The 26870-nt window shown below is 37.4% G+C and overlaps 2 protein-coding genes across 2 annotated transcripts; one reads left to right on the top strand and one right to left on the bottom strand.

The window, feature by feature from the left end:
- Nucleotides 1-769: 769 nt before the first annotated feature.
- Nucleotides 770-21276, bottom strand: LOC146478129 (katanin p80 WD40 repeat-containing subunit B1-like). Its single transcript, XM_085112838.1, has 23 exons — nt 21055-21276; nt 18496-18626; nt 17265-17382; nt 16954-17054; nt 15851-15892; nt 14620-14703; nt 13368-13483; nt 12805-12876; nt 9875-10025; nt 9630-9683; nt 9474-9536; nt 9002-9054; nt 8159-8215; nt 7445-7548; nt 6666-6731; nt 6127-6182; nt 5712-5771; nt 4969-5083; nt 4090-4175; nt 3582-3658; nt 2941-3015; nt 2368-2487; nt 770-1562 (listed from the first exon to the last, which is right to left on the bottom strand). Exons 1-23 carry the CDS (start codon nt 21086-21088, stop codon nt 1430-1432), a joined length of 1968 nt encoding a protein of 655 aa, XP_084968964.1. The 5' UTR covers nt 21089-21276; the 3' UTR covers nt 770-1429.
- Nucleotides 21277-21361: 85 nt separating this feature from the next.
- LOC146478128 (UPF0598 protein CG30010-like) lies at nt 21362-26273 on the top strand. The gene is made up of 3 exons (XM_085112872.1): nt 21362-21612; nt 22350-22398; nt 24872-26273. Exons 1-3 carry the CDS (start codon nt 21460-21462, stop codon nt 25351-25353), a joined length of 684 nt encoding a protein of 227 aa, XP_084968998.1. The 5' UTR covers nt 21362-21459; the 3' UTR covers nt 25354-26273.
- The last annotated feature ends 597 nt before the right edge of the window (nt 26274-26870 follow it).

The following is a 26870-nucleotide window of genomic DNA, read 5'->3' as shown; positions in this document are numbered from 1 at the left end:
TTGAGAATCACAAATGCACTAAATTTATCCTTACTTAGCGAAATATGGTATTTTACAAAGACATGCATGCAGAATTATATCACAATTACAAAAAGTAAACAACGATACAAGTGGACAATGACTGTTATTTTAACAGGGATAATGTGGTGTTTACCCCCACAAAGACACCATACACCACACTGTAAACTGAGTTTTAAAATCCTTCTTTCATAATCTGCACCAGCACTGACACTCGTAGCAAGACCGGCAACCTTTGCCAACTAACAAAATGTAGCTGTAGCCCTAGATGCCGGCTTTCTGATGACCAGAACCAGTTTTCATCAAGTCTTGGGGAACCTGTTGAGCATCCTTTATAGTAAAGTCACCGGAGAAGCGTAGACAAAAGTAAATGTCCTGCAGTATCCTGACTTGTTTTTCCTATAAACACTATTGATTTGCCACTTGCATTTTTCCGTTTGGATTGTAAGAACGGCCATTAGTACAAAATCAAAAGAAAATGCTAAATTTGATGATATGGGGGAGGTGGAAGCAAGCTAAAATAATATATTACAGGCAACTCCATTTATTGTGGACATCCTTGGGATGTGAATTAGTGCCCTTTATAGCGAGAGTCTGTTATAGCGGGAAATTAGTAAAACATCTGTGATTTATTTTTGCCGAGGATTTAGCTTCTGTCCATGTTATCAGGGTGTGTGTTACAGTGAGATGTCTGCGAGGGGAGAGTTGACTGTAAGTCTTTGAGATGGTTGCTGAATGTCATTTAAGACCATTTCTGTTTTTGGTAAGCCTTCTAGTTTCACTGTTTAATTCACACTTTGGTTCAAGTCTGATGAATTCTACTGATAGACAGTAATTATTAGATACACAGCAATCCATTACCAAAAATACCTATTAACACCTTATTAACAAACAAACATACGCTTCAACGATGTTAAGGATGATCGAGTCCTGTTTTTGCCGTGAACTTGTGATCCAAAACGTGAAACAACAAAAAAAACCTTGATATCTGTACATAAAACATGCAAATCACCGTCGCAATGTTCTACGTTTCACTCCACAGGAGATGCCAGCCCAATTTTCTCTGTCACAACTTTATTCTGAAATGCAGTATTTTGGTAGAATTGAATGCTCTCTGTCCCAGATGCATTTCACGATCTTTATCATCCACTGGAGCTCATTTCAGCAGAGGAAACATCACATATTACTCACAAATCACTGTCCTTTTGGTTAGGTTTGGTCCTGTTCTTTCAAGAAAGGCATTGCACTCCACAGTCAGTTCAAACTCCCACAATAAAATCACTTAAAGAACTAGTTTGTGCCATCACAAATATCGTCACTGATATTGGTACCATTGAAAGCTACAAGGACCAAAGCAGATGTTCCACCATTTGTGGTATTTGCCACTTCCCCCTTCATGTGTACCTTACTGTTAGTCCAAAGCAGAAAATGCCAGTGACATCTCACGGAACAAACTTCCCATTTTACCAGACATACTTGTTTTACTTGATAAAGCTTCGCGGATGTGCTTCAGATGTGAGTAACACTTGTGACACTTGTTATACCTGCACAAATAATTGACAAATCAAATGTGTCATTGATAAGCACTTCAGCTAAGATGGTATGTAGAAATTAGAAAAAAAGAGTATTTCACTGTCTAAATAATTTTATAATTGACTTAAGTATAAATCTAGCTAGTGTTCTATCACAAATGCCATTCTCTGATTGGCTACGCTACTTGCTATCTATTCTGTGATAGATAGTGAGTAGCGGTTTTCAACAAAATGGCGGCTGCTTCGTCGCGTTTTCGAAGTGGCTGTGATGAGGAAATAGATAATTTACTTGTTTAGTTTTGACTGACTAGTAGAATTATACTAAAACAATTAGATTATTCACTCTCGATTTCTATGCGTGATAGCTGATTCGGGCGCTCGAGCTCATAATCTAATTGTTAAATATTGTCGTGTGGCCATTGAAACTGTGAATGGAAGATGCCTGCTTTTCTTACCTTTTGAGGGGCCCTTGCTTGTGAAAAATTTTAACCAGCAATGAAATTTACAATGAATTTTGATTTTGAGCACATAAAATGTACTCTAACCAATTCATTTTATCCACGCAATAGCGACTTATCCGCTGGATAAAGTTATCCACTCCTTGAACAACTGGGGTCTGGATTGTAGCGCCTAGTCTCCATTTACGGCAAATTGCCCCCCCCAAAAAAAATATTGAAGAGCACAATCTGGAACAACCTCACAAAGTGAGTAGCAAATACTATTTGGAGTTTGAGTAGCCAACTAAAATTAGCAAACAACACTATCCCTGCTCTGCTATAATAAATTATACTAACAATAGTTGGACAATCTAACTCACCTTTCCTCCCTAACAAGGTCAACTCCCACGGACACTGGAGGGGCTGCCATGTTGCTCTTTATGACTGGAGCAAAGTTTCGAAGAATCAACTTGATAGCTGTGGCCCCAGCTTGGACATAGCTGTTGGAAAGATTTGCTTTCATTAAAATACAGTACCTTAATAAAACAACCCTTGGATTATTTCCTCTGATTAGAAATTCTAGGCTGTAAAACTTGTTCCATTTCACATACCAGGCAAAAGAGAAGACAAATGCATTATTATTAGTATTCTCAATTTCTTTTCCTTATATTTTAGAGGTCATTAAAATAATATAACTTCATACTTTTGCCTCAAAAACAAGTGTCTGATTGGTTGAACATTTTGCAAAGTTTTTTTTTTTCCCGAGCTCTGATCTGCAGAGCAAAGCTTGGATTGTGTGTGCAAACAATATTTACTGGCTAGAACACTTCACAAATAGTAAGCTGAATTGTGTTGTACTTGGTGTAATACAGAGGATTGTGCATATTTCCTTACTTCCTAACTCAAATTTAATCACTCAACTCAAAAAACTAGATTATAATTACGACTCTCACCTTTCATATTTGCTGCTTATAAGGTCTTTTAGATGAGGAAGTAACAATGAACATACATCCAGATTCCACAGAGTCCTACAAAAGGACATTTACATTAACACAACACAACAATTCAAGAAGAGAGCCTAGCAAAAATACCAAGCATTACACAAAACTCTCAATTGGTGACACATTAATTTAGCAATATTTACAGGGACTCATTCTTGTCAATTTAGTGATTTTCCATAAAAAAGTCGTTTTGGGACATCTTTGGCAAATTTATTCAAGATTTTTACAATCGTTATAACAACTGAAGACTTTTGTGGGATATGATAATTAGCGTCAACCATTTAGCTCCATTTAAACCCCTTTAATGCCCTAAAAACAAAATCATACAATGTTCTACACCTTAATTTTGAAAAGGAACAAAGGAAACTACAACAGTGATGTCAGATCTTAATGCTGTCCTCACTAAAGTATTACATTTTAACAATAAGTCAGTTTCACTAGCAGTGCTTCAACTGTATAGAGTACCCATCCAGACTCATTTTAATTTTGAGACAATTTTGGTGCATTTTAATTGAGTGATTTTTTTTAAATCTCTTAAGTCACTAAACTAAAGCTTCATCTAAATTTCATGTAATAAGGTTTAAGTAACTTACTGTTTCAGACAAAGGACATTGAGTACATCTACCAATATGGCTTGATCATTCATATCTACTGAAACTTGCACTGCACTCTGAAAACAATACAAACAAAATGATTAGCAGTGCATTTATGCCTCAAAAACAGCAAAGGTCGCCAAGCGCCTTGAACATAGGATAAGAGCGCTATAGAAATAAGGTTATTAAGTTATTATTAAGTTATTAAGCTATTTTTCAGTTTAAACCTAATTGTGGTCATTCATGTTTTCCTTGGTGGTCATGTTTAAGGCACTTATATCACTTTTGGTCTACTCGTGAAATCAAAATGCTACTGACACTAATTTTTTTTTAAAGGGTTTCTTTTTTTAAGTCAGGGCTTTCATTGCGAGAGCATCAAGACTCTTTCCAGTGATTGGAAACTCATAATCATTGCCAACATTTTGATTATCATTACAATATTATTACTAAAGAAGTTTGGTACAAAGGAAATTGCTTAAAAGACTAGGAATGGTTTTTCATTACTAACCTTTATATCCCCATCGCCCCAAAACCTTGCGACAGTGTTAAGGTTTTTAACTCTTGATGACATAATTGCAGCTATAGAACCATGACCTATGTAAAAAAATATCAATGGAAGAATTTTATTTAATATTATACTGTCAAAATTTAATCAGACAAAAAAGGTGTCTGCCACTGTTTCATCTGGGATCACGAAACTGGCAAGCTCTCTTCTTGATGAAGACTTGTTCACAAGTCGCCAACAATATTATTGTCAGTGGCAATATCCAGGGGGTCATCTTTAGGACTGTTGTTGTGTTTCAGTAAAGTTATGCTAACTAATACAAGTGGAAATTTGTAAGGAAAAAAAACATAGTAGGGATAAGCTAAAGGTGAATGCATCCACAGCAGCTAAGAGTTCGCCTTTAAAAAATCTATTTAACTCCTCAGGATGGAGCATCAGCCGGCAGTTCAGAACAAGTAAGGGTGCTAAATGAGTGTGAGACTTCAAGTGAAGGCAGAGTTGTTGAGTAGTTAAGGTGCCACACTTGAAATTCTGAGGTCACTGGGTTCAAGTCCTGCAACAACCACTAGCTACTAGCTGGACTTGTTTCCACCCAGATCTACCTTCAACTCCTTGGCTATGCTTGTTAAACTTCTTAACCTCTTACCTTTAAATTTAATTGGATTATAATTTTTTTTTGGTTTCTGATAATTTGAGCAGAGTGAGTTTGTACTAGTTTGGGTTGTAAAGAACACATTCACTCTAAAGAATGCATTTAGCTAGAACTGCCACAGTTTGCATGAAGCAGCTTGGTAGCAAAAACAAACAAATATGTACACCAGACTGCTTGCTCTACCTTTCTAGGAGTGTTAAGTCTGCAAATAATTTAATGATCACACTTACTTTTTGTGAGTGTGGAGACAGCCTCTGATTCTGACATGGCTGAATGTTTTGGTTGAAAGTTATGCTCATTGTGTACATCTTTTTGTGAGGGTTCACTAACCATGGGTGTTCTGGCCTAAGATGGAGAAAACAATGCACTGCTTATTTAATATACACTTGAAATTCACCAGTACCACCTGGTGTAAGCCACCACTGCACTATCTGCATGATCACTTATTCACTGGCTGGCCAACTGAGGGTTTTCACTAAATATTAAATTGTGGTAGGTGGGTTCTTAATAGTGAATAGACGGGGTGACCAGTAATTCATAATATTTGTCTTGTTTAGACTTTAAAACTCTCCAAAGGCAGTTACCATGTTCAGAGTGAAAGGTGCCAGTACTTGTATCCCGGCTTCTCATAAAACCCCTGCTGTTCATGATACTGAATAACCCTTTTCTTTTCCACCATATGCCCCCCCCCCCACCCCACCCCCAGACCTGGATGGCATTTCCATCACCATGACTATAACAGGACTGCTCCTTCACCACTCTAAAGCTAATTATTTTTCAGTGAACACAACAATTTACCAGTACCCTTTTCCAAATAACAGCCAATTGAGAACACTACTGGCATGATATGATGTCCAGGGTTCTAAGTAAAGTTAATTAAACGACTATCACAGCTTTAGTGTTTTTACTTGGGAAGCAAACATTTACGCTGTCTTGTAATCAGGGGGATAATAACATGGAAATAAACACTTACAGGAAGAAAATCTGACAACTGCAGTCCAGCTGGTTTGTCTCTTTCAGATGGGATCATTTGCTAAACATAAAAATAGCAAAATTTGTTTATCATTGATAAGTGGTTACAGTACATGGTACTATTTTCGTCTGAACAGTCAAGTGTTACAAACAAATAATTCAAATTGAAAACGACATGAACACAAATCACAATAAAATTATTAAGGTTTAGTGAAATACTTTGTACGTACAGTTTTTCTACATTACTGACAGTTATTACAAAAACACTTGTTTTCTCAAGGACTGATGAAATAGGCTCCCCCATGGAAGTATCCATGGTAAGTAGACTTTTTTTGTAACTTGACTGTGCAGGACAACCAGAATAGATCACAATGCTTCTGAAAAAAAGTGCAATAGATAGCAACAGAATCTCTTACCTTGGAGGTCTTAACTGGTTCAGGGACAGCAGCAGCAGGCGGCTGTTTTACAGGACCTATGATCAACCAGGCAGTGAAGCACGCATTAAATTAAAATAAAACAAAATAATTAAACTGCAATCAAGTCACTTAATCAAATAAACCAACAAGCAGTTACTAAATGAATGGCAAATACCATTTAAAGGGTTTGCTGGAAAAAGGGAATCAGTAAATGCTTTGGCCTGTGAATCCAAACAATGCTCAAATCCCGAGGTCATGAGTTCAATAGTCCCGCCAAGGTCAGAGTTTTTTCTCCGCCTTACCTGTGTGGTCTCCCATCTCCTTACTTGTGGTCTCCCATCTCCTTACTTGGGATAAAGCTCAATGGAAAATTCATGGGTTCATTTTGACAGAGTTAATTATCTGATCCATCATTCTCCAAATATGCTCTTGTTTGGCCTATAGACTAGTTATCACCCTGACACTTAAATATTTCCATTAACTAAGCTTTTGCAATTTGATTCCCTATATTTTCGAATTCCATTTACACGTAATCTGACCTGGTGAAAGAGGGTCTTCTAATGGAGGTTGGAATGGCTCGTGTTTCTGTACTGGAGGTGTGCGATCTGGGGAAGAAATAGTTAAAGTTAACAAAGGTTATAAACAATATGACATACATGGAGCAAACACAGTAATACCAAACCTCAACAACCATCTGGCCGATGACTTACAAGAAGTCAAGGATCAACCTCAACAAACTGAGACAAGCACCCTACATTTGATGACATGGGTCCTTTGCAAAAATGGATGCCTATTAATTTTATGTTTTTTTGTGTGCATTTTATTTCCGTGACTAAAACTCATGTGAACTCAGAGAGGAAACATGCACCACACTTGTAGAAAAATTAAATTAATTGGCAGTAAATGGTCTGTGGGCTCCTAACTTGCGTGTAATTTTTCGGTTTGATAACAGCCTTGAACCTTTATGACAAATACACCACCCTCTGTGAAAAGAACTATGCTTAGGAAGGATCAAAGAAACTATATATACTGCCAAGTAGTTGAACTTAATGGAAAAGACAGGGTTCTTGTTAAGATTGGTAAAAGAAAGTAATAAATTTGCAATAGCAGGGAATGATAGGAGTGGGATGGCCATGGGAAGAACAGATACCAAACATGGCAGAGCTTGAAGACAGTGTTGTTTTTGACAAAAGAAAATGCTTAAACCAAGAGCAATAATTGTTTTAGGGGCAATGGATAACCAGTTATTGGCTCCTACCAAAAACCTTGAAAAGAATAACAAAGATACTTTTACCAAACGTCTACATTATTAACTCACCCAGTTTGCTTTTGGCTCTAAATATATCTTCAGGTGCACCTAATTTCTGATTGTCATTGCCCTCTCCTGACTCCTCAGGCACAGCAGGATGTTCCATTTTAGATCTGAGAGAATGAAAACCTTCAGAATTAAAACCTTCATGCCCAATACTGCCAGCAGTGATCAGCATGTGATTTCTCCTCACAAAATATTTGCTCAAACAAGCAGGGCAAGAGAACAAAGAAAATAATCACCAATCCTCTCAAGAACATCGAGCAACGTAAATGCCATATTATTAAAAACTGGATTGTTGTATAATGCAATTCAAGCGATTTGATTGGCTTAGCTACCATGGTATATGAGGCATTATACCATGCCCGAGAACAGAGACCATTAAATTGTCTTCTAATTGTTCTTGCAAAGTGAAATCCGCAAAATCTAGCAATATTTCTTGATTGTTTTTAACAAAACAATTATTCCACCCACGCTTGTTGGATATGAGATGATTATAGCCAACTCGGCGCTACGTGCCTCATTGGCTATCTATCATCTCATATCCAACGCTCGTTCGTGGAATAATTTATTGTTAATTATTGTTGTCATTTATGGTGTTATTAAAACATCTTTAGCAAAGGTGTACAGATGTGTAATACTTCAAATTGTATCTTCTGACAAAAAGATGAACCAAATAATTTGCTGAGCTAAAAATGGAAAGAAAAAAAAAAGGGTACAGACCTTGGTTTTGAAGATGTAGTTTGAGGTCTCTCCACACTAAATGATTTCCTAGGTGGTCTATAATAGCAGTAAAAAAGAAATTCAAAATAAAATGAAATGTTACATGTCACTAAGGGAGACCTGCACAGGCTACCTACAAAACAAACAGTACTTTAATGAAATCAATAATGAAATAAAACAGTGATGGAGTTGGACAGGTGCACGTCTTGAGATCCAGCGATTGCATGGCAGATGTATTTGTTCTACCAGTCCTGTTTTATTAGGCATGGACAGATTGGGAAGGGCACAAACAGGACCTAGGGTTACAAGTGAGACGTCCACCCAATGGGGTCTCCGGAGCCCATTATCAAAGGCCAGATCACAAACACATCAGAATATGTCCCCTTCTCTTTATGAACATAGACTTGCTTGGAACCTCTAACATTCCCAACCAGTTTTAATAATGAGAGAAAGTTTATGAAACAAGCCTCCACCAATGGTGTATGTGCATAAAAAGGTGTCAAGCACAGTCAGCATATCTCACCAGTTATTTTAAGAATCCTGCAAGGATACAAACCCACAACCTCCCACTCAATAATCTGGTACTCTTACTAACTGAGCTACTTGGCCAGAGGGGAAAGGAAAATTTTAGGCTGGCTGTTTGGAAGTGTGATATCTAGGCCTTGTACCTTTGTGTTGGATACTAGTGTGATGACAAACTAACAGTAAAACAGTAACACAATATGGAAGGAGAGCATTTAGAAGGTTTTTTTATCCAAAAGTAGAGCCTAAAGTAGAAAGTCTCCTAATATATCACACTTTCCCCACCCTTTTAAAATCATCATAAAGTTTAGCATGACTTACGTTTTGGTAGATGGTACACCTTGAGGTGGCTTTTGCTCTCCTGGTGCTCCCACCTAGCATTAGCAAAATTGTGTTGCAAGCTAATGAGTAAGATTTGAAAAACAAGCGCTGGTAGAATTTCACTAACATTTTTGTGAAGCAAAATTTCAACAGCAACATTTCTTGAGCTGAGGGTTGTTGCATAAAGGTGCCAGCTAGTTTAGAAGACCCAACACTTGGTTAATTACTTTTACTTCGGTTTTGACCGACTTTAACAACAGAAATTATCAACATTTTTTGCTTCATTGACTTAGTTGTTTGGGAAAAGTTATTGGCTAATCATCAAGATCAAAAAATAAATGCAGAAATATATGTATGTTGAACCTGAATGGGTGCTAAAAAAGAACAGCTGATTAGTTTATGTGCTACAGTATAAGATTTGTTATTCAAAATAATTTATTTCAATTTATTGATAGGAGAGTTAAATACTCACCACCACATTATTTCCTATGTCGGCTGCTTCATCGTTATATTTTGCTATAAGGTTCTCTAAATGCTTAAGAAAAAACAAGAAAAAAACCCCATGACAATCAATAAAATTTCATGAAAATATTGAATGGTATAAATGAAAATTGCACAGTTTACTCACCCCTAAATCAACAACCCAGACTGAAACATTTGTCTGATTAAATGATGCACCGATCTGTGGGAAAACAGCACACAGCACATCAGTAATCTTACAGATGGTCCCGGCACTCAAACAGCAAGGATGGAATAGACATGCCTATGGTTCTACAGTGCTTTGCCTTGATGACTCCCCCCAGAGTAAAGGGACCAAGCCAAACAAGTTTTATGTGTCTAACATTTGAGTCTTCTTATACAATAGTGGCTTACCAGTTGGCTTGAGGAAGTTGCAATGTCAGCAACTTTTCCCCATGCAAGAGAGAAACTATCATAACATCTGACAGGCTCCCAGCCATACACTCGCATGGAATCTTGTGCTCCACTGAACAAAGAATGACCTTCAGGGTGAAATGCAATACACCTGAAAAGAAATGAAAAAAAAAAAATAACATTTAACTGACTTGTCTTTCTTACTAATAAGCTCAGGATGATGATATGGTGATGGCGACAATGATGATGATGATGATCATGACGACGACGGCAGTGATAATGATGATGATAATAATGATGGTGACAACATTGAAGCTAATAATAATGATAGTGATGCAGAGAAGACCATCATCACCATCACAATGGCAATGGTTCTATTAAAGTACAGTGCAGGCCAGAATTAAGCGAACCAAAACATACGCGTTATACGCGTCTGCTGCGGATGCGTATACGCGTCTAAAAATCTGCAGATGCGCGTCTAGTCAGACGCATTAGTATGTATGAGCTAGCTCATTGTTTTCGTATTGTTGATCTTTCATTGTTCTTTTGAATCGCCTGGGAAAAGCCTTTCAGAAGGGTTTGACAAAGTCTGACTACACTTGTCGACTTTCTTGTAGAACCGGCTCAGCGCAAGAACAACTCCATGTTGTTGAGCGCATGGAAGAATTAAGTTTCACATGTAAAAAAAAAAAAAAAAAATGCCGCGAGGTTTACTGTATTTTGCGAAACGAAACGAAATGATGAATAAAATCTGTAGAATAAAAAAAAAATGAGAATTGAAGATATCAAGACTGCAACAGTCAGACTTCTGTGTGTGACAAGTAAAAGGGGAATAAAACGCCGGAAGTGCAGAATTTAAAGGTCTGTACTTTGCGAAACGAGCTCTGCGTACGTAGACCGTGAAAGGATTTAACTCTGTTCTTATTTATTCCTTGCCGCAATGATGATTCGGGTAGTTCGAGGACTATACCGTATTTGTGGGTAAATCATATAGAATAAACAAATTAATTACCCGGAATAAAATCAGTCAATCCACCAAATGATTTTCAACAGACTTCGCTCCTCTCGCGCGCTTCGGTTCAGATTTGCTGACTTACCGTGAACTTTCCCTCATTCTACCTCAAGCATTTACTATCTCCGGCCGCAAAATGTAATCGTTCAGTTGACTTCCAAGATCCAAGGCAATTTCGTTGGTTAAAGGTTTAGGGTAAAATAGGAAACTTCAATTTTGCAAAATTTCATTCGGGTCTAGTGTGAGCGCTAAGATCGATCACCCGGAACGAACCTAAACGTAAAACACTGAGAGTCTACTGAGTACCGCAACGCTTGATGCATTCCTATATTTACGTTCACTTGGATAAAGCCATAAAAGCAACTTTTGCAAGATTGAAAGCTTCTCCTAATGTTATAAAACACGGCTGATCTGAGAGAAGCCGTCGTTTTGACGTAGAAAGAAATTGCCACGCTGACAACATCGGGAAGATTTCAGTCACGTGCTAGGCAACCAAATTCCTGCACATGTATCAAATTTCATTCGACAACAACACGATGTACGGAGGTTCTTGGAAGGAAAACTGGATGCTTTTTTATTCAATCAACACGGGAGCCACAGTGCCTTTCCAATTATAGCCAACTTGTGCCATTGTCACCCCTTCGATGAAACCTCGAAACGCTCTCTTTCAAGTCACAATGTGCGTGAAATTTTTATAATAACTGTAGGCATAACTCGAAACACTTGCCTATTCCATTCACGAGTTCGCGCACAGAGCGCTTTGATTTCGAACAAGTAGTGCTCGACTAATTAACTTACATTTATCTTTTCTATAACATACGCTGGATATTCAATATCGGCTAGGAGTTGTTTTTAAAGTCGCCAGTATTTACGCAGATTTACGAAGCGGACAAGATTCGAAACATGATAGCTGTCGCTGGTTGATTTCATAAAATGCTAATTTTGTGTTTGTTGCTGACCCGTTGAATTCTTTTGTTGTATTTGACAATACCACACAAAGATAACTTACGAGGAAGAATAACAATGGAAAAACGCGCACATTTAGACGCGTCTAAAAATCCGCGCATACGCGTTTTTGCTGCGTATAAAACGCGTCTGCGTAGTTCGCTTAATTCTGGCCTGCACTGTAATGTATAAAGTGTCCAGTATATGCCTATTGAACAGGCAGATCACACACCATTCCCAGCAAAGTCCTTCACTCCAGCTACCACTTACCAAATTATTTCAAAAAGCTGCTAGGTCACTAAACAACAGGTTTTTCGACTTCTTGATTCTGCACTTATTTGACAGCAGATTTGGGAGATGCACTTATTAAACTCATTAAAAAACCTTTTTGGACACAACATTAACCTTCTTTTCTATGAAAGATCTAACAACAAGTGTTGATGTTGATTTCAACACCATGTGAATAAGCACCACTCTTTTTAAAGCTTAACTATTTGGAATAAGATAGGTCACATTGTTTAGGGGTGTGGTGCTCATTTGAAGGTGGCACTTTGTCACATAAATAGTAATCTATTTCATAACACTCTATTCATGCTCAGTTGAAATAAGATATGGGAAATAATATTGCTCAGCGGTCTAAGCCAAGCTGCAAGCTGGAACAGCTTGGCTTAGGGTAGCAGTGTTTTTGACACACGCCAATTTGGTCAGGGTGGGTGGGTGGGCCGTTCCTTCCTTAACTGCTCGGCTGGCTGAGACTAAGCACGAAAGGAGTGTTATTCTGCCTCGACTCAGTATTTATACCCTTGGAACACCCTTGTGCACATGCCTGTGTGCATTGAATCGCAAGGGATTTGTTAATTTAATGTATTTCAGTTTTGCATATCATTAGGAGTGTTATGAATAGAGTACACCACTCTATGGTAATGTATTGTAAGTATGTAAGGTAATACACGCTAAGAGCATGTATACCTACCTTATGCCGTTAGTCTCAGGATCAGTACTTGAAACAAGCTGAAATGTTTCTAAGTCCCAGAACTTAACAGTCCTGAAAAAAAGAAAAAAAAAACATTCATAATATACATGTAGTAAATGGAAGACATTTCTTTTTCTTATTCTTTCTTTTATTTAAACCCCTGACATTGTTTGGGTGAAAAGAATAAACTAACCATCTGATAGCCATATACATGCATGTTGTGGTTTAAATTTTACTTTTAGTTTGAAAATTAACCTAAGGGTGATCTTCTGTTATTCTGTATGATTCAGATTACAGTAATTTATCTGAAGTACTTTTAAGAATCAAGCTGATTAGGAAAAATAAATTTAACACACAAACACAGAAAAACACATCACTGATCATGTTGTAAGTTAGTTCAATACAACTAATAAAATAATTATCTGAGTTAATTTTAAAAATTAAGCAGTCATGAGAAAATAAATTTAACGTACAAACTTCATGTACATAGCAGCATAATTTACAGAAGAACGTATCATTGATTATGTTGTAGGTAAGTTCAACACAACTAATAAAACACAAACCTGTCGTGACTAGCAGTTGCTAACAAAAATTCTTTAGGATGAAACTCTACACAAGTAGCAGCAGCTGTGTGTTGTTTGAAGTCATGTAGTAACTTTCCACTCGTTAAATCCCACAACTGCAAAAAGTGATAAAAATTGTGATGAGAAATTTTTTTGGGTTTGACCAATTCAATGTTTTTTTAATTAACAACTATAGCCAAGGACAAGAAAAGAAGTAACTTACAGTTAGAAATTAAAATGAAATTAAAATTAGAAATTAAAATGTGAAAATTAGTAATTTTCTGGGATCCTCTGGTACTGCACAATGAAATTGGTTAAACTAATTTGCAGCTAGCCCACCATGATTATTTCTAGTCTTGCTCTGTTATCAAAATGTTATTTTAATATTAGTTTATGTGTGCAACATCTTACTCAAACCAGAGTCTGTCCACAACTTAATTTAATCATGCTCCCAAACACCATAAAGCCTCCCATTTTGGTAGTCTTTTAGTCATTTTCAAACTGTGAGTAGCCCATTGTCTTTACTGTAGTTGGGTGTTTACTGACCACAGACACTATATCTAGCATTTATTTAATAGTAATAAATGTTGTACTCTTTTTCGCAAATGATGTGGTTATATACGTATGTTGTGGTTCAAAATTTGTTGTTGGTTTAAAAATTTTCAAACCAAATTGATTTTTATTTTTGTTTGTCTCTATTATGGTAATGAATACTGCACAAAGGAAAATAAGAATTTAACTGGTTTGAAAAAATGTTAAACCAAAATAAAAATCCATGTAAAGTAACAGTTTCTCAATTTATTATAATTGTACAAAACAAAACATATTGCTGTAAAAATTGTCTATTCTTCGGGATTTTCTAAAGGTTAAAATGATTCTTAAAACCGATGTTTCGACCAGTTTTATTGGTGGTCTTCTTCAGGGTTTACATAAAACTAAAATTCAATATGGAGGATCGTTGTTTGCTTAGAAACTAAGCAAACAAGGTTACTACGCAAACAACGATCCACCATATTGAATTTTAGTTTTGATGTCAACCCTGAGGAAGACCAGTAAACTGGTCGAAACATCAGTTTCAAGAATCATTTTAACCTCTTGAAAATCCCAAAGAATACTAGACAACTTTTACCGTATTTGAGAATGAGAGGTGAAAGTTTCAGAGAAACGAAAAAATGTTGCTTTGCAGACACCAGTGAAATCAGTCACAACATTTAAATTTTTCAAACATAGCTTTGTATTTTTAAAGTATCACCTTCACTGTGTTGTCGTCAGATGCTGAAACTATCCATCTGCCATCTGGACTAAATTTTACAAAATTAATGCCATCTGAGTGACCCTAAAAAGAGAGAAGTATTATAACTGTCATCACCCTGTCCTTGTTCAAAGTCAAATATATGATAAGAGTAGGTCCACATCAGCTTTGGCTGCGATACTCTTAACCTAAATGTACCAATCGAATAACATACATTATTATTCCACTATTATGTCATTCCACCAAATAAGGTCAAGAGAATGCACAAAATACAAGTTTGTAATTAATACACCGTAGTGTCCCGGTTTGACCAGTTTACAACAGAGCGAATGCGGGCAACGACATTTCGCTGGCTTTCTATGTTGCTTACGTCATTCGCACGCACCATATACTGATAGACAGCTGGATGGACAGATAATGCGGGTGTATTTGAACACTCTTACCAGGAAAGAGAAACCAAAATAACAAAACCTCTTTGTAGTGGAATAATAAATCTCTTCTTCGATGGTTTTACATAATATAATACTGTACATGCAGACATTTAATTTTGCTCATTCTTTGTATTTTCCTCACTCCTCCAGGGCTTGGAAAAATACTCCACAACTCACAAAACATCTGCACATATTGTATGTAAAACCATCAAATATAAGATGTAATTGTATGTTTGTATTTATGTATGTATCTGATCAATAGAACTTCAAATCTTGTCATTCTTACCAAGAAATGTATATATAGATGCACATGGCACACAGTAAGTGTGCTAGCAAATTACACACCATACAATTCTTTGAAAAATAGCTGCAATAATTATTAATTCCCTAAGTCTGAAAGGGCTCTACAACTTCAAATGTTTGCCAAATTCAGAGTCATCAATCCATTCATACAGTGTGAATCTATGTTTTAATCAAAGGCATACCAAAAAAATGTATTTTTATAGTGCAAATGCACTTAGATACCCAAAGCTAGTTTACAGGCTTTCCACTCAGAAACAACAGAAACAAACAATCAAATTAAACATAACAGGTTAAAAATCCCAGCTGGCTATATACAAGCGTGGCCAAGGACGGGGCTTGAACCCGGAGCCTCTGGATTTCAAGTCCAGCGCCCTAAACCCCTGGACCATGCCGCCTACTCTCAACAGTCTTAAAGTCAGACTTGTTATAAGTAAAGCAACAATTGTGCTGTAAGTTATGGTATGCATACTAGGAGAAAAAACTTGTGGAGATAATACCTTTAATGTGACTATGCAACCTTTTCTTCTAACATCCCATAGCTACAAAAGAAATAACAACAGCATGGTCAGAAGGGCTCCTCCTAAAATGTAAAATATTTAAAATATCCACCAAGTGAATTTCAATTGAATGGCTTGGTGTATAACCCACCAATAATGCAATCTAGATAGCTTTATGTTGTTTTAGCTCCGATCCACTGCATCTTTTGCATGTGCCCTACAATTCCCTCTGGAATTGTTGCCTAATGTTTTATCTGTTGCTTTCCTGTATGCTTCATCAGGGTTCGTACCCTTTTTCGGAAACAAATTTCCAGGACTTTTGCAGGCAACAGAAAGCTTTTTTTCAGGACTTATAACGCACATTAAGTATTTATAAGTTGTTAGATCTTCCCATCTGGCTGCACAGATCCTCGATGTCTTTCAAGAAAACTTTATTACTTGAGTTTACAAATTTCCAGGACTTTCCAGGACCCACTACCATTTTCAAGGACTTTCCAGTCCTGAAATATTCTCTACTGAAAATCAAGTACTTTCCAGGATTTCCAGGACCCGTACGAACCCTGTTCATTTGCAATAAAAACCAATGATTATGGCAAGATTTTTGTTTTTATCACAAAAAGAAGTGTAAAGCAGCAGTTAAAAAGTTTGGAGCAACCTTTCCTGAAGGACTTGAAAGCCTTTGGTTTCATTATAAATTTGGGCTGGGGAGAGGAGTACTTACTTACATAAACAGGCTGGGATGGAAAAATTGATGACATTTTACGTGAAAGATAAACAGTATGTTTATTACAGTTTAAAATCCGGGGGCCTGTTTGTGGTAGGAAATGACACGCATTACAATATAGAGTGCAGGAACGATTATCGCATGTTCATCTGTACAGCCTTAGTTCTAATTAGTTTAGCAAGCAACCAAGCACGCGATAGTCTACTGCTGTATTTTTGCATTAATTTGGTTTAATAAAGCCCAGATATTTACCCCCAAATATTGTATGGTGATTTTAGAGATAAAAACAAGACTATCACATGTTCAGTTGTCCATGAAAACATGGCAAAGGGTTGCTGTTTTTTTGACACTTGAATTACTGTAGCACAAGCTGACTCACCTTTACATTTGTGTCCAAAGAGCCTGAAGCTACAAATTCTCCATATGGGTGAAAATCTATGCCTCTTATACTACTTTTATGGCCTGTTAGGGTTCTTACAACTGAAACAAGAGAATCAAGTTGATAAAATTTGTAAAATAATACTGACAGGGGTGCAATCTTATTCCATTATTCAAGCATACATCAACAAAATGACAAATTAAACATGTTCAGCGGAGACTCTGTATAGTGGCAATCCCTCGGAAAGAATAGTTTACTTGATATTAAAAACAAGTGGCTATAATGACAGTAGAAATTAAAAGTTAAATTACTTTTAGCAGCCTCCAGATCCCATATTTTGAGTGTTCCTGACTGAGATCCTGCAATGACTAGATCCTCTCCACTATTGAACTTCACATATTCTACAGGACTGGTATGGCCTGACAGGGTCTGAAAAGAAAAAATACATTCCCATCTTCATTTTTTCCTTGTAATTGTAAAAAATTATTTTACAACAAAATATTATGAAACCTTTCTCTAAATAAACAAGAGGCAATTACTTTCTTCATTCATCACACCAGCACCCAACGTACTGAATAACAAGAATCCTTGTTCATGGGGCAGATGATGTGAGTGAGTGGATAACAATACATGACTTTAATCCACCTCTGCACTGAATACAACTACTCTGTCTGTACTAATAGACCCTTATCACTCGGTGGCCATCTTGAGTCTCAGAAGAATAAAAAGCTTTGTTTCCGCATGGCAACCTCGACCAGACACGACAGGCTGGCCATGCAAAAACAAAGCTTTTATTCTCCTGAGACTCAACATGGCCGCCGTGTGATAAAGGTCTATTGGACTTAGAACACAACAGTCCCCGGAAATTTCAGTTAAGCTTCATACTTTGCTTCTAAAAATTTTGACTTTTAAGACCCCCTCCCCCTAGGAATTTCCAAGGACCTTCCATGGGGTGGGTATGGATTTTTTTTGGAACTACACATGTTTTCAGTATATGATCCCAAAATATGTATTTTTCATAGTTCAAGTGAGCACTATGCCCAATTACAATAATCATTTATCATCAATAATCATTTTAACACCTCCAGAATTAAGATCCAGTGTTTAGCTGTAACTACTTGTTTTTTAGTGATTTCCTTAAGCCCCTCTACATCCCCCAAGCAAGAAAGGGACCCTAATAATTATGTGTTGCTTCTAACTTTGGAAGACCTGGAAAAAATTTAGGTGTGTCCAGAAAAAGTCGAAAATAAATGCTTCATTTGTTGACAGTGAAATTACCGGCTGCTCTATTTTAGTAGGTTGTTTTGATGTGACTGACTTTATTATCTGACTGGGTATAAATTTAAATGGGTTCAGTAAATTGTGACAAGCAGAGAACCACTAATAAATTGATTCCATTGGAGGTATGTATTATACGTAAAGCTTGGGATGAGTCAGTGCCACCAAGCTGAAAACCAGACACTTTTCTGCCAATATTACATGCATTGAACTAGAAATCAGTGAATGCCAGAGTAGTAAGAGAGTGTGCTCAGGAGTTCTTACCAAGATGACATTTGGTTTGCCCACGGCCCACATGTTCACCTTCCTGTCCTCTCCTCCTGTCACCATAACTCGGCCGGAGGAAGGACCCAGGGACAGACAGGACACATTGGAACCATGCGCCACAAACTCCTCTGTAAATCAGAAACAGAATGTATTTAAAAAGTTATCACAAAACATGACCCATGGAGAGCCAGTTTGAAATTCTTCAAAATTATGAGGAATATTTTTCTGGATGCAACTACATGTACAATGTTGAATTTCTGGTATAAAAGGAACTTGAATGTAATGGTTCAAACCCTTTTCAATCATTTAAGATGTTCTTAGACAAAACATGTCATGCCACAATTTGCAACCCTTCAAGCAACAACTAGATACTGTCAGTCATAACCTGGTCAGCTCAATTGGTAGAGCACTGGACCATTGATAAGGAAGTTGTGGGTTCAAACTCTGGCTGGACCAACACTCAGGGTCTGAGGAGAATGTACTCCCTTTGCTCTGACATCTACAAATGGTTAGACCTTCACATGGCTCAAATGAACACATGAAAATAGTGTTCTTGTCTAAAATTTAGGGACAAAAAAGAACTACTGAGGACATAATCAATCCTGGTTGTGACCTGTGTGACCCTCAGTACCAGCAAGTGGTTGGCTTAGCGTGATTCTCTTAAAGGCTTCTCAGCAAATGAGACCGCAAGTGTGCATTACAGTCAGAAAGTCAATGGAATGTTGCCAAGTTCTGGGATAAGTTGATGATAAGTTTTCCTACCGAAAGAAATTTTCGACCTCATGACTACACAGTGTGTAAGCCTACGAGAAAGTCACCAAATGACCAGACAAGAAAGACAATTACTTGATTTGGACTCATAGGCCGTGCTGGTTTTTGGACATACAAAGTCATGTAAAATTCAAGGAGTATTCAAGCACTAAAAACTGAGTTTTCAAGGAGTATTCAAAGCAAGTTTACTTTGTCTTGCTCCCTCGGATATAATCTGTCCCCGATTTTGAAATCTGTGCTCAATCCCTGAATTATTTGATACAATCCTACATTATTTCCATCCCAACAAAAATTCAAGGAGTTTTCATTATTTTCAAGCACTTTCAGTAAAAATTCTCTTTTCAAGGGCTTTTCAAGTGCCCTTGAAATCTAAAATTAAATTCCAGGGCTTTTCAAGAACTTCAAGGAGTAGCACGAACCCTGTGGACTAGTGTAGTGCCTCTATTACAAGTTTAACAGGTTTACTTTATAAGGCAAGAATCCTTAGATTAGAAAAGTTAGTCCAACTGGCAGGCATGTGGGAAAATTGTGAGGAAAAAGTTAAACCCTCTGATTAATTTTTTTGGTTGAACCTAGAGGTTTACAATAATATTGTATTTAAGCTAATAAAAATGTGCAATATGTTTTGGAATTATTTATGTCTGAAATATAAAATATATCATGCTGTGCTAAAACGGGAGTTTTTGTGCAGATACATCCTAATTTGCTTCCTGTACAGTCAACTATTGTGGTAAAAAACTGCTTATTTTTTTAAAAATAGAAATCACCATATCATGTTATGACTTTTGAAGTACCCAATTAGCAAAAAAAAAATCAAAATGACAGCAGTTATTTACTGGACACATTTCAACAAAAAGTTTCCAATTGCTTTTACATAAATATTTTCGTCAGCAGTTAGTTTCCAAATAAACTTTGAGAAGTTTCCTTTCAAAGTATACTTGAGTAGTGGCAAAATATGGATACTATCACAGGATCCATGAATCCATTTTGAGGCCCACCAAGTGCTCATTTAATTATTAATGACATATTTCCACTGGCAGTAAACATCACTCATGTTGTACACAATGTGTGTTTTTACTGTAAGAAATTTCAAAAAGCCAAATACAAAACCAACACGAATAAATTTTCTTATGACTTGTTATACAATTAAGCCAGGAAAAAACAACACCTGGCTCAGTGTAATTACGTTTCTGTCACAGTTTAGATTCAAATCAAATTTGTCATCTTGAATTCAAAATTATTTCTTTGGGCAAAACAACATTATTACTATAAGCTCACTTAAGCATTATAAGTTCTTGTTTGTGCTGATCAATGAGAAAGGGTGTTTTAGACAGCTTTTCTGTGGTTAAGAGAAATTCTTCCGACACTACATGTGGGAGTTGACAGAATGCTAAATAAACGCAGATAAACGCGAATATATCCTCTAGCTATGAAAAATTGTTATATATAAGAGCTTTTTCATAAATCTTCAAACGAAAATTCAGTAGCGATTAAAATGAAGTACAACTATATTCTTTACTCCCCTTGTAGACTGGATGTTTCAGCTAATATTTTAAACTGTACTGTATAGCTAGCAAAGAGAATGAGTTGACGAACACACATGGAATTAATGGCGGGTCGCACCATATCTTAGCGCCCGCTAATTCGACACAGTTAGCTTTACTTAATGAATTTAAAACAAACAGAAACCTACAGTTCAAACTGTGTTAAATAATGCACACTACTGCAAGGGACATATTGTCAACCTCGAAGAGAAATTTTAAACCGGTTATCACGTCTACTTACGAAGTTTCCATGATCGTTTCTGCTGTGCCGCCATTTTCAAAAAACTTCGCTTAGAGGTTCCACACAAAAGCTTCCGGGACCATAGCTTCCTAAAGACACTATCACATGTTACTTAAAACAAATCCTCGTAAAAGTGTCAGTCGTCCCCAGAGAAACAGAGGAAATATTTGTGAAACAGGGATAAACTTTCCTTGACAATTCAACGAACCTGGACAAAATTCGCGCCCGCTTGCTGATTAACGATTCAGCGATACCATAAAAAGAGCATGCGCAAGGCCAGTCCACAGTGCCTTGCGGTCATTTTTTGACAAATCAAGACGGTTTATTTTGACTTCATTTGTCTGCGTTTTACATGTGATGTAATCAAATAAGAAGAGCCTTTGTGAAAGAAGCACCACCAACCTCATGCTATCTCTTCTTAGACGGTCGTGTTACGAAAAGGGCAGAGGGGTTGTGTTTTCCGGACATGTTGTACAACGGTTTGTGTCCTACGTCCAGGGTCAATCACCATCTCCTAAAGTCCGAGAGTACTTCTACTACATTGATCACCAGGGACAGGTATGAAGAACATATTCCACTCTTTGTTTCTTCTCCTGTTGTGACTTTCACGCTCTACCGTTCTTCTGCTAAACCATACTAAGTTGCGTGGCTGATGGAATGTGGTCAGGAGCTTACAAGGGATATAAATCGTGGAGGGGAGGGGCCCGGGTAGGGTGGGGGTGTTCCTATACATGTTTATAAACTATTTGGGATTGTACTGCTGTGAATGGTATGATTTTCAAGCAGTTTAGTCTGGTATGGGGTACAAAAATCAGAGAGGTTTGGTCTAGAATAGACTGTGATAGTGACCGAGTTGCTGGAAAGTAGGGATAGGGTAGGGAGTTTTTTCTTTGGTCTAGTAAAAGGGTTGCCAAATTCAGCTGAACTAGTTTGGTTGAAAATTGTGTTCATAAATGAGTTCGCCATACTGATTTTAGCAAATTTGTGACATTTCATAGAGAACTGCTGCAAATTCAATGAAATATAGAAGTTTAAATTTTGTGATTTTTACAACAAATGTACAGTAGGCAGCTACCACTGCCCACATGTCTTTGTAAAACTTGCAAGTTTTTAAATTGTGACATTTTCTTTAGTTTAAATCAGATCTCTACAAAACTTGAGATTTTTTTCTAAACTTAATCTAACATTCACACTAACCACAACTTGTACAATAATTATTGCTTTGCATGAACATTTTGAACATGCTAGCTAGAGCTTATTAGTTATAGTGTTGAAATGTTATCTTTTTTTTCCAGTTATTCCTTGATGACACTAAAGTGAAAAACTTCATTACCTGCTTCAAAGGTATCACTCAGCTTTGTATACTGAGTTATATTTAACAATAATCAACCATCAAGCTCATATAGAAATTAAGAGTGAATATTGTATATTTCTTGACACTTGGCACTAGCTGCTGTTAATTATGATTTGTTCATTGTGCTGTTAACCTCTGTTGTGATTGGCTTTAGTATTGCGACTCTTACTTGAAACCTGCTCTATAATCCACTGTAATGGAAAGTTTTGAACTGTATTCAGGGTTGTTACTAAGAAATTTTTCTGCCGGTTAGCTGAGAAATTGAGCCGGCTAAAGAACGCGCGAAGTGCCTTCTGCCGTCTGCGTAGCCGACGGAGGGGTAGGTATGGGAGGGGGCCACCCCCTTCCATTAGGGGGGTCTGGGTGGCCTCCCCATGAAATTTTGAAAATTTTAATTCAGTTTGGTGCACTCTGGTGAAATCTAGGGGCTCTTTTATGCAAAAAGAAACTACCATTAAAGAGAAGGTCAGCTGTGGTGCCGCAGTCTGAAACGTGTGGTACAGAGATTCACGTTGAATTTATTCAAAATTTTCTCCCTTGCTTTGACATTTCCATATTTCCTTCGTGTGGTTTTCGTTGTTTGGCGTTCCTTGAACTCTCTACCAGGTCTGTTCACTGTGCCCCAAAGGAGAATGACAGACCTGGCTTCTGAGCAGACAGTGCTTTGTTTTACTTCAGTTCGTCAATCCGGATATGCTGTTTTCTTAATTCTCTTTTTGGTGAGCTCACTAGAAGAATAGTTCTTTATTTAAACACGGTAAAATCCATCAGGAGTATAAAAATTAGAAATAACCTAACTCTCCTAAACAAAATTCAAAATCTAACTACAACTAATCTAATCTAACTAAAACCCGTTTTTCATGAATTGCCGTGTATACTCTAACATTAAAAATGAAAATACGTGCGTAAGATTTTCAACATTTACTTAACATTAAAGCAATGAGAACGAAAGCTACATCGCTTCCCACTCGTTCCGAAAAGATAAGTACTTTTAAGTTTGCACTAGAATATCAGAAAATCGATTCTTATAAACACTTAGAACTGCATACAAAAGAGCTGTCCACTTGGTCGTTCAGCTGTTCATCCAGTTTCGCGGGTTCGTTCACTCGGTTTCTCGTTCGTTCGTTTTCGCCGGCGAGCACTCGGCGGACCGTTTACGTTTCTGGTTTTTATTTTCTGGTTTGTTCAGTTGTTCCTCCGTTTGCCCAGTTCTTCTTGCTATTTATGAGCATAAACATGTTATAAGCAATAAAATTTAACCAATCAAAAGCTGTATTAAAACATTATGAAGAAGTTCCTTCATGTTTTTTTTTCCCTGTCATGCTACAGAGAAAGACTTCTTCTTTCTCTGATTTGACACAAATACCTGGTAACAAACTCGTTCCAATCTTTCACAACGCCTTGAATGCGGGGGCTACCAAGCTTCGTGTTGACAAGATGGCGGACGCAGAAAACGGAAAGAGGACACGGTAAACAAGTTCTCAAAACAAGACTCTATTTCAATACTCAAGGTAGTCAGGAGTTCATTCAACCTTTTCCCTTAAAATATATTATTCTAAATCGAACAATTGCTTGTGGGTAACTAAAGAACTGTTCATTGCCCTTTTAACCGAGTGTTTGCCACCCAAAATTCAGCCGGCGATGACCTCTTTCTCAGCCAGCGAATTTCGCCGGCAGCCGGCGCTTAGCGACAACCCTGTGTATTGATATTTTGAAGCTTAAAGTATGAATGCCCTGCACCGTCTATTACAGAATAAGTAGTAAGTAAGATCCAATGAGATTACTGCATCCATGTAGTTGGCATATCTTGCGGTATTTTCTTCTAAATTCACATATTGCTAATTGAAGGGGTGCTTGAAATAAGGCCCTAAGTGACTATTGATGTAAGGTCAAATTCTACTTTTATGTCATAAGCGAATGCAAGGAAATTTGAATAGGTTTTTCAAAATGAAAAAAAGTACCAGGAGGAAATTTGAGAGTAGCCAGAGGACAATTGCACCGCGTTAGCGGTGCCGTGCGGCGAAAGGTACACGGGGGAGGGTGCGGGAGGGGGATACCCCCTCCTGTTGGGGGGGGGGGAGTCACGGCAAATTTTTAAATTTTGCATACCCAGAGATGCATTCTGGTGCATTTTCAGGGCAAAAAAGTGTTTTGTTTGGAGGTCATTGTAAACTGAATTAAACAAGAGTTTTCTTCAAAATATCACTCAGATAAATGCAGCAATCAGCTATGTTATTGACATAAATTCACACTTTGGGGCCACATAGTACCCGGCGCAAACACTAAAAGTAGCCGGTGACTTGTGTCAGGCGTCGGGTGCTTTTGAAAACCCTGTTTGGAACTGAGAATCTAACAATTTATCAGAAGTCACTTAAGGCTTTTTTCCAGGCACCCCTTCAATTGATTTTTCATGATCATAATATAAGTTGACTTGCTCTTTGACTAAAACTGTTGTATTTTCAGACAAGCATTTCCTCAAGTTCTTCTTCAAACGACTGAAATTAAACCAAACTGCAAGGTATGCAGAGGATTTTCCATTCGTGTCTCCATGTGGTAAGGAAATGAACTACATTCGTTGCGATGATTTGCCAGTTGTGTTTGAAACAGTAATTGAGGAATCTGACAGCAACAAGTCACCAGGACTGCTGACGTTCAGTGGGATTGGTGATATTTTGACATTTCCTTTTCAACCAGAAAAGGTCTGCATGTTGCCGGAGAGTGGCAGAATTTATCATCCAGGTCCAGATAAAGTCGGCGGCGTTGCTCTGATTAAATCAAGCCTTGCTATTGAACTGAGTCCCCATTTTGAGTACAGAAAGGGAAACCAAGAGAATGACCCACCAACGCATTTTAACTGGAAGGGAATTTGTTATGAGCTGGATAACTCAATGTGGAAGTGTCTTAGATCAGCTGAAGTTGACGAGCTGATGAAAAGAACACTTTAGACATCATTTCTTGAGAATGATTGGCGTGATTTCTTCATGAATTCTTGAGTTACTTTACGGGCAGCGCAATCAGAACACTACCGGCCAAATATTGACGGTGCTATGTTTGCCTAAATTATAACGGTTACTGATTTAACGCGTTTTAGCAAGGGTTGTACAGCTGTACTTCCCCCTGTTTTCACCCACCAGATGCATTATATGAGTAAAACGGTCTCTAAGTAGAAACTACTACACCATGGAGATAGGGAAACATTTTTATCGTGATTTATTGCTTTCTCTGTCCTTTAACCAAGAAAAGCCGATACAAATCCTTCTCTTTTTGCGGTCAGACTGTTATATTACAAAATTCAAATCCTTGTAACACAACACCGCTGATACTTGGCAGTGTTCCAGATAAGAGAGGGGTCTCGAGTCAAAAACCTGACAAAGCTGACAACATAACCCAACAAAATAAATGGTCAACTTGAGGAGATTTGAAGAGATCCACATTTCTTGACCCCTCAAAATTCCTTATTGACCCTCGGCCTTTATAAGTAATCTGGAACACTGCTTAGGTAGCGTTTGAACCTCTGGGTGCTTTTAACATTTTGCACTGAATTTAAGGGAGGTGATTCTAGTACCACTCCTTGTCAGTTCTTCCCTGGCCATTGCTGCTTTGGTGCGGCATATGGGGCTGGTATTAAGGCTTAGCCTTTTGTTTTGCTTTCTTCGTGAGTGGTTTACAATGCAATTATTGATCACTAAGATGCTAATTTTGTTTGAAGGACAGGCAATCGACTGTTACCGTATAGTTGGTGAGAAGGCAGTTGATTCATTTTTTGACATAAGCATTTGAAAAATTGTACAAATTGTAAATATGAACAATAACAGAACTGTGACAGTAACATTAGGGTCAGTAAAATGTATAAATGTTACGTGAAGCGGAGAACAGGAGTGTTCTAATCCAAGGTTTGTGCTACTCCTTGAAGTCCTTGAACAGCCCTGAAATTTGATATTAGATTTCAACGGCGCTTGAAAAGCCCTTGAAAAGAATAAGTTTTGCGGAAAGTGCTTGAAAATGATGAAAACTCCTTGAATTTTTGTTCGGATGGGAAATGATGTAGGATTGTATCAAAGTAATTCAGGGATTGAGCGCAGATTTCAAAATCGGGGACAGATTATATCATGGGGAGCTTTTTTTAAAGTTGCTATTGACCAGTGAAAACATTTCGAAACATAGTGCAAGACAAAGTAAACTTGCTTTGATTACTCCTTGAATTTTATGTCCAAAAACCAGCACGGACTATGTAATCTACGTCAGTCAATTTTGCTTTAACTCTTATCAATGAACTCTCTGGAAGGGAAACTAACTGGAAAGAAAATGCACTTGCATTGTGCCTGCGCATTGGTATTGAAGGAATTCATGGTAAGGTACCATATAATCACCCACATAACCCTAACACTAACCTTAACCCTCCATATAGTCACCTTTACCTTACCATAAATTCCCGGGCATGAATTAAGTGCCCATTTAAGGA

This window comes from Pavona decussata, unplaced genomic scaffold (genome assembly GCF_977016875.1).
Source record: "Pavona decussata unplaced genomic scaffold, jaPavDecu1.1 SCAFFOLD_67, whole genome shotgun sequence".
In the NCBI taxonomy this organism is placed as follows: Eukaryota; Metazoa; Cnidaria; class Anthozoa; order Scleractinia; family Agariciidae; genus Pavona; species Pavona decussata.
Note: the sequence above shows the minus strand (reverse complement) of the source record. Positions and strands in the feature narration are given on the sequence as shown.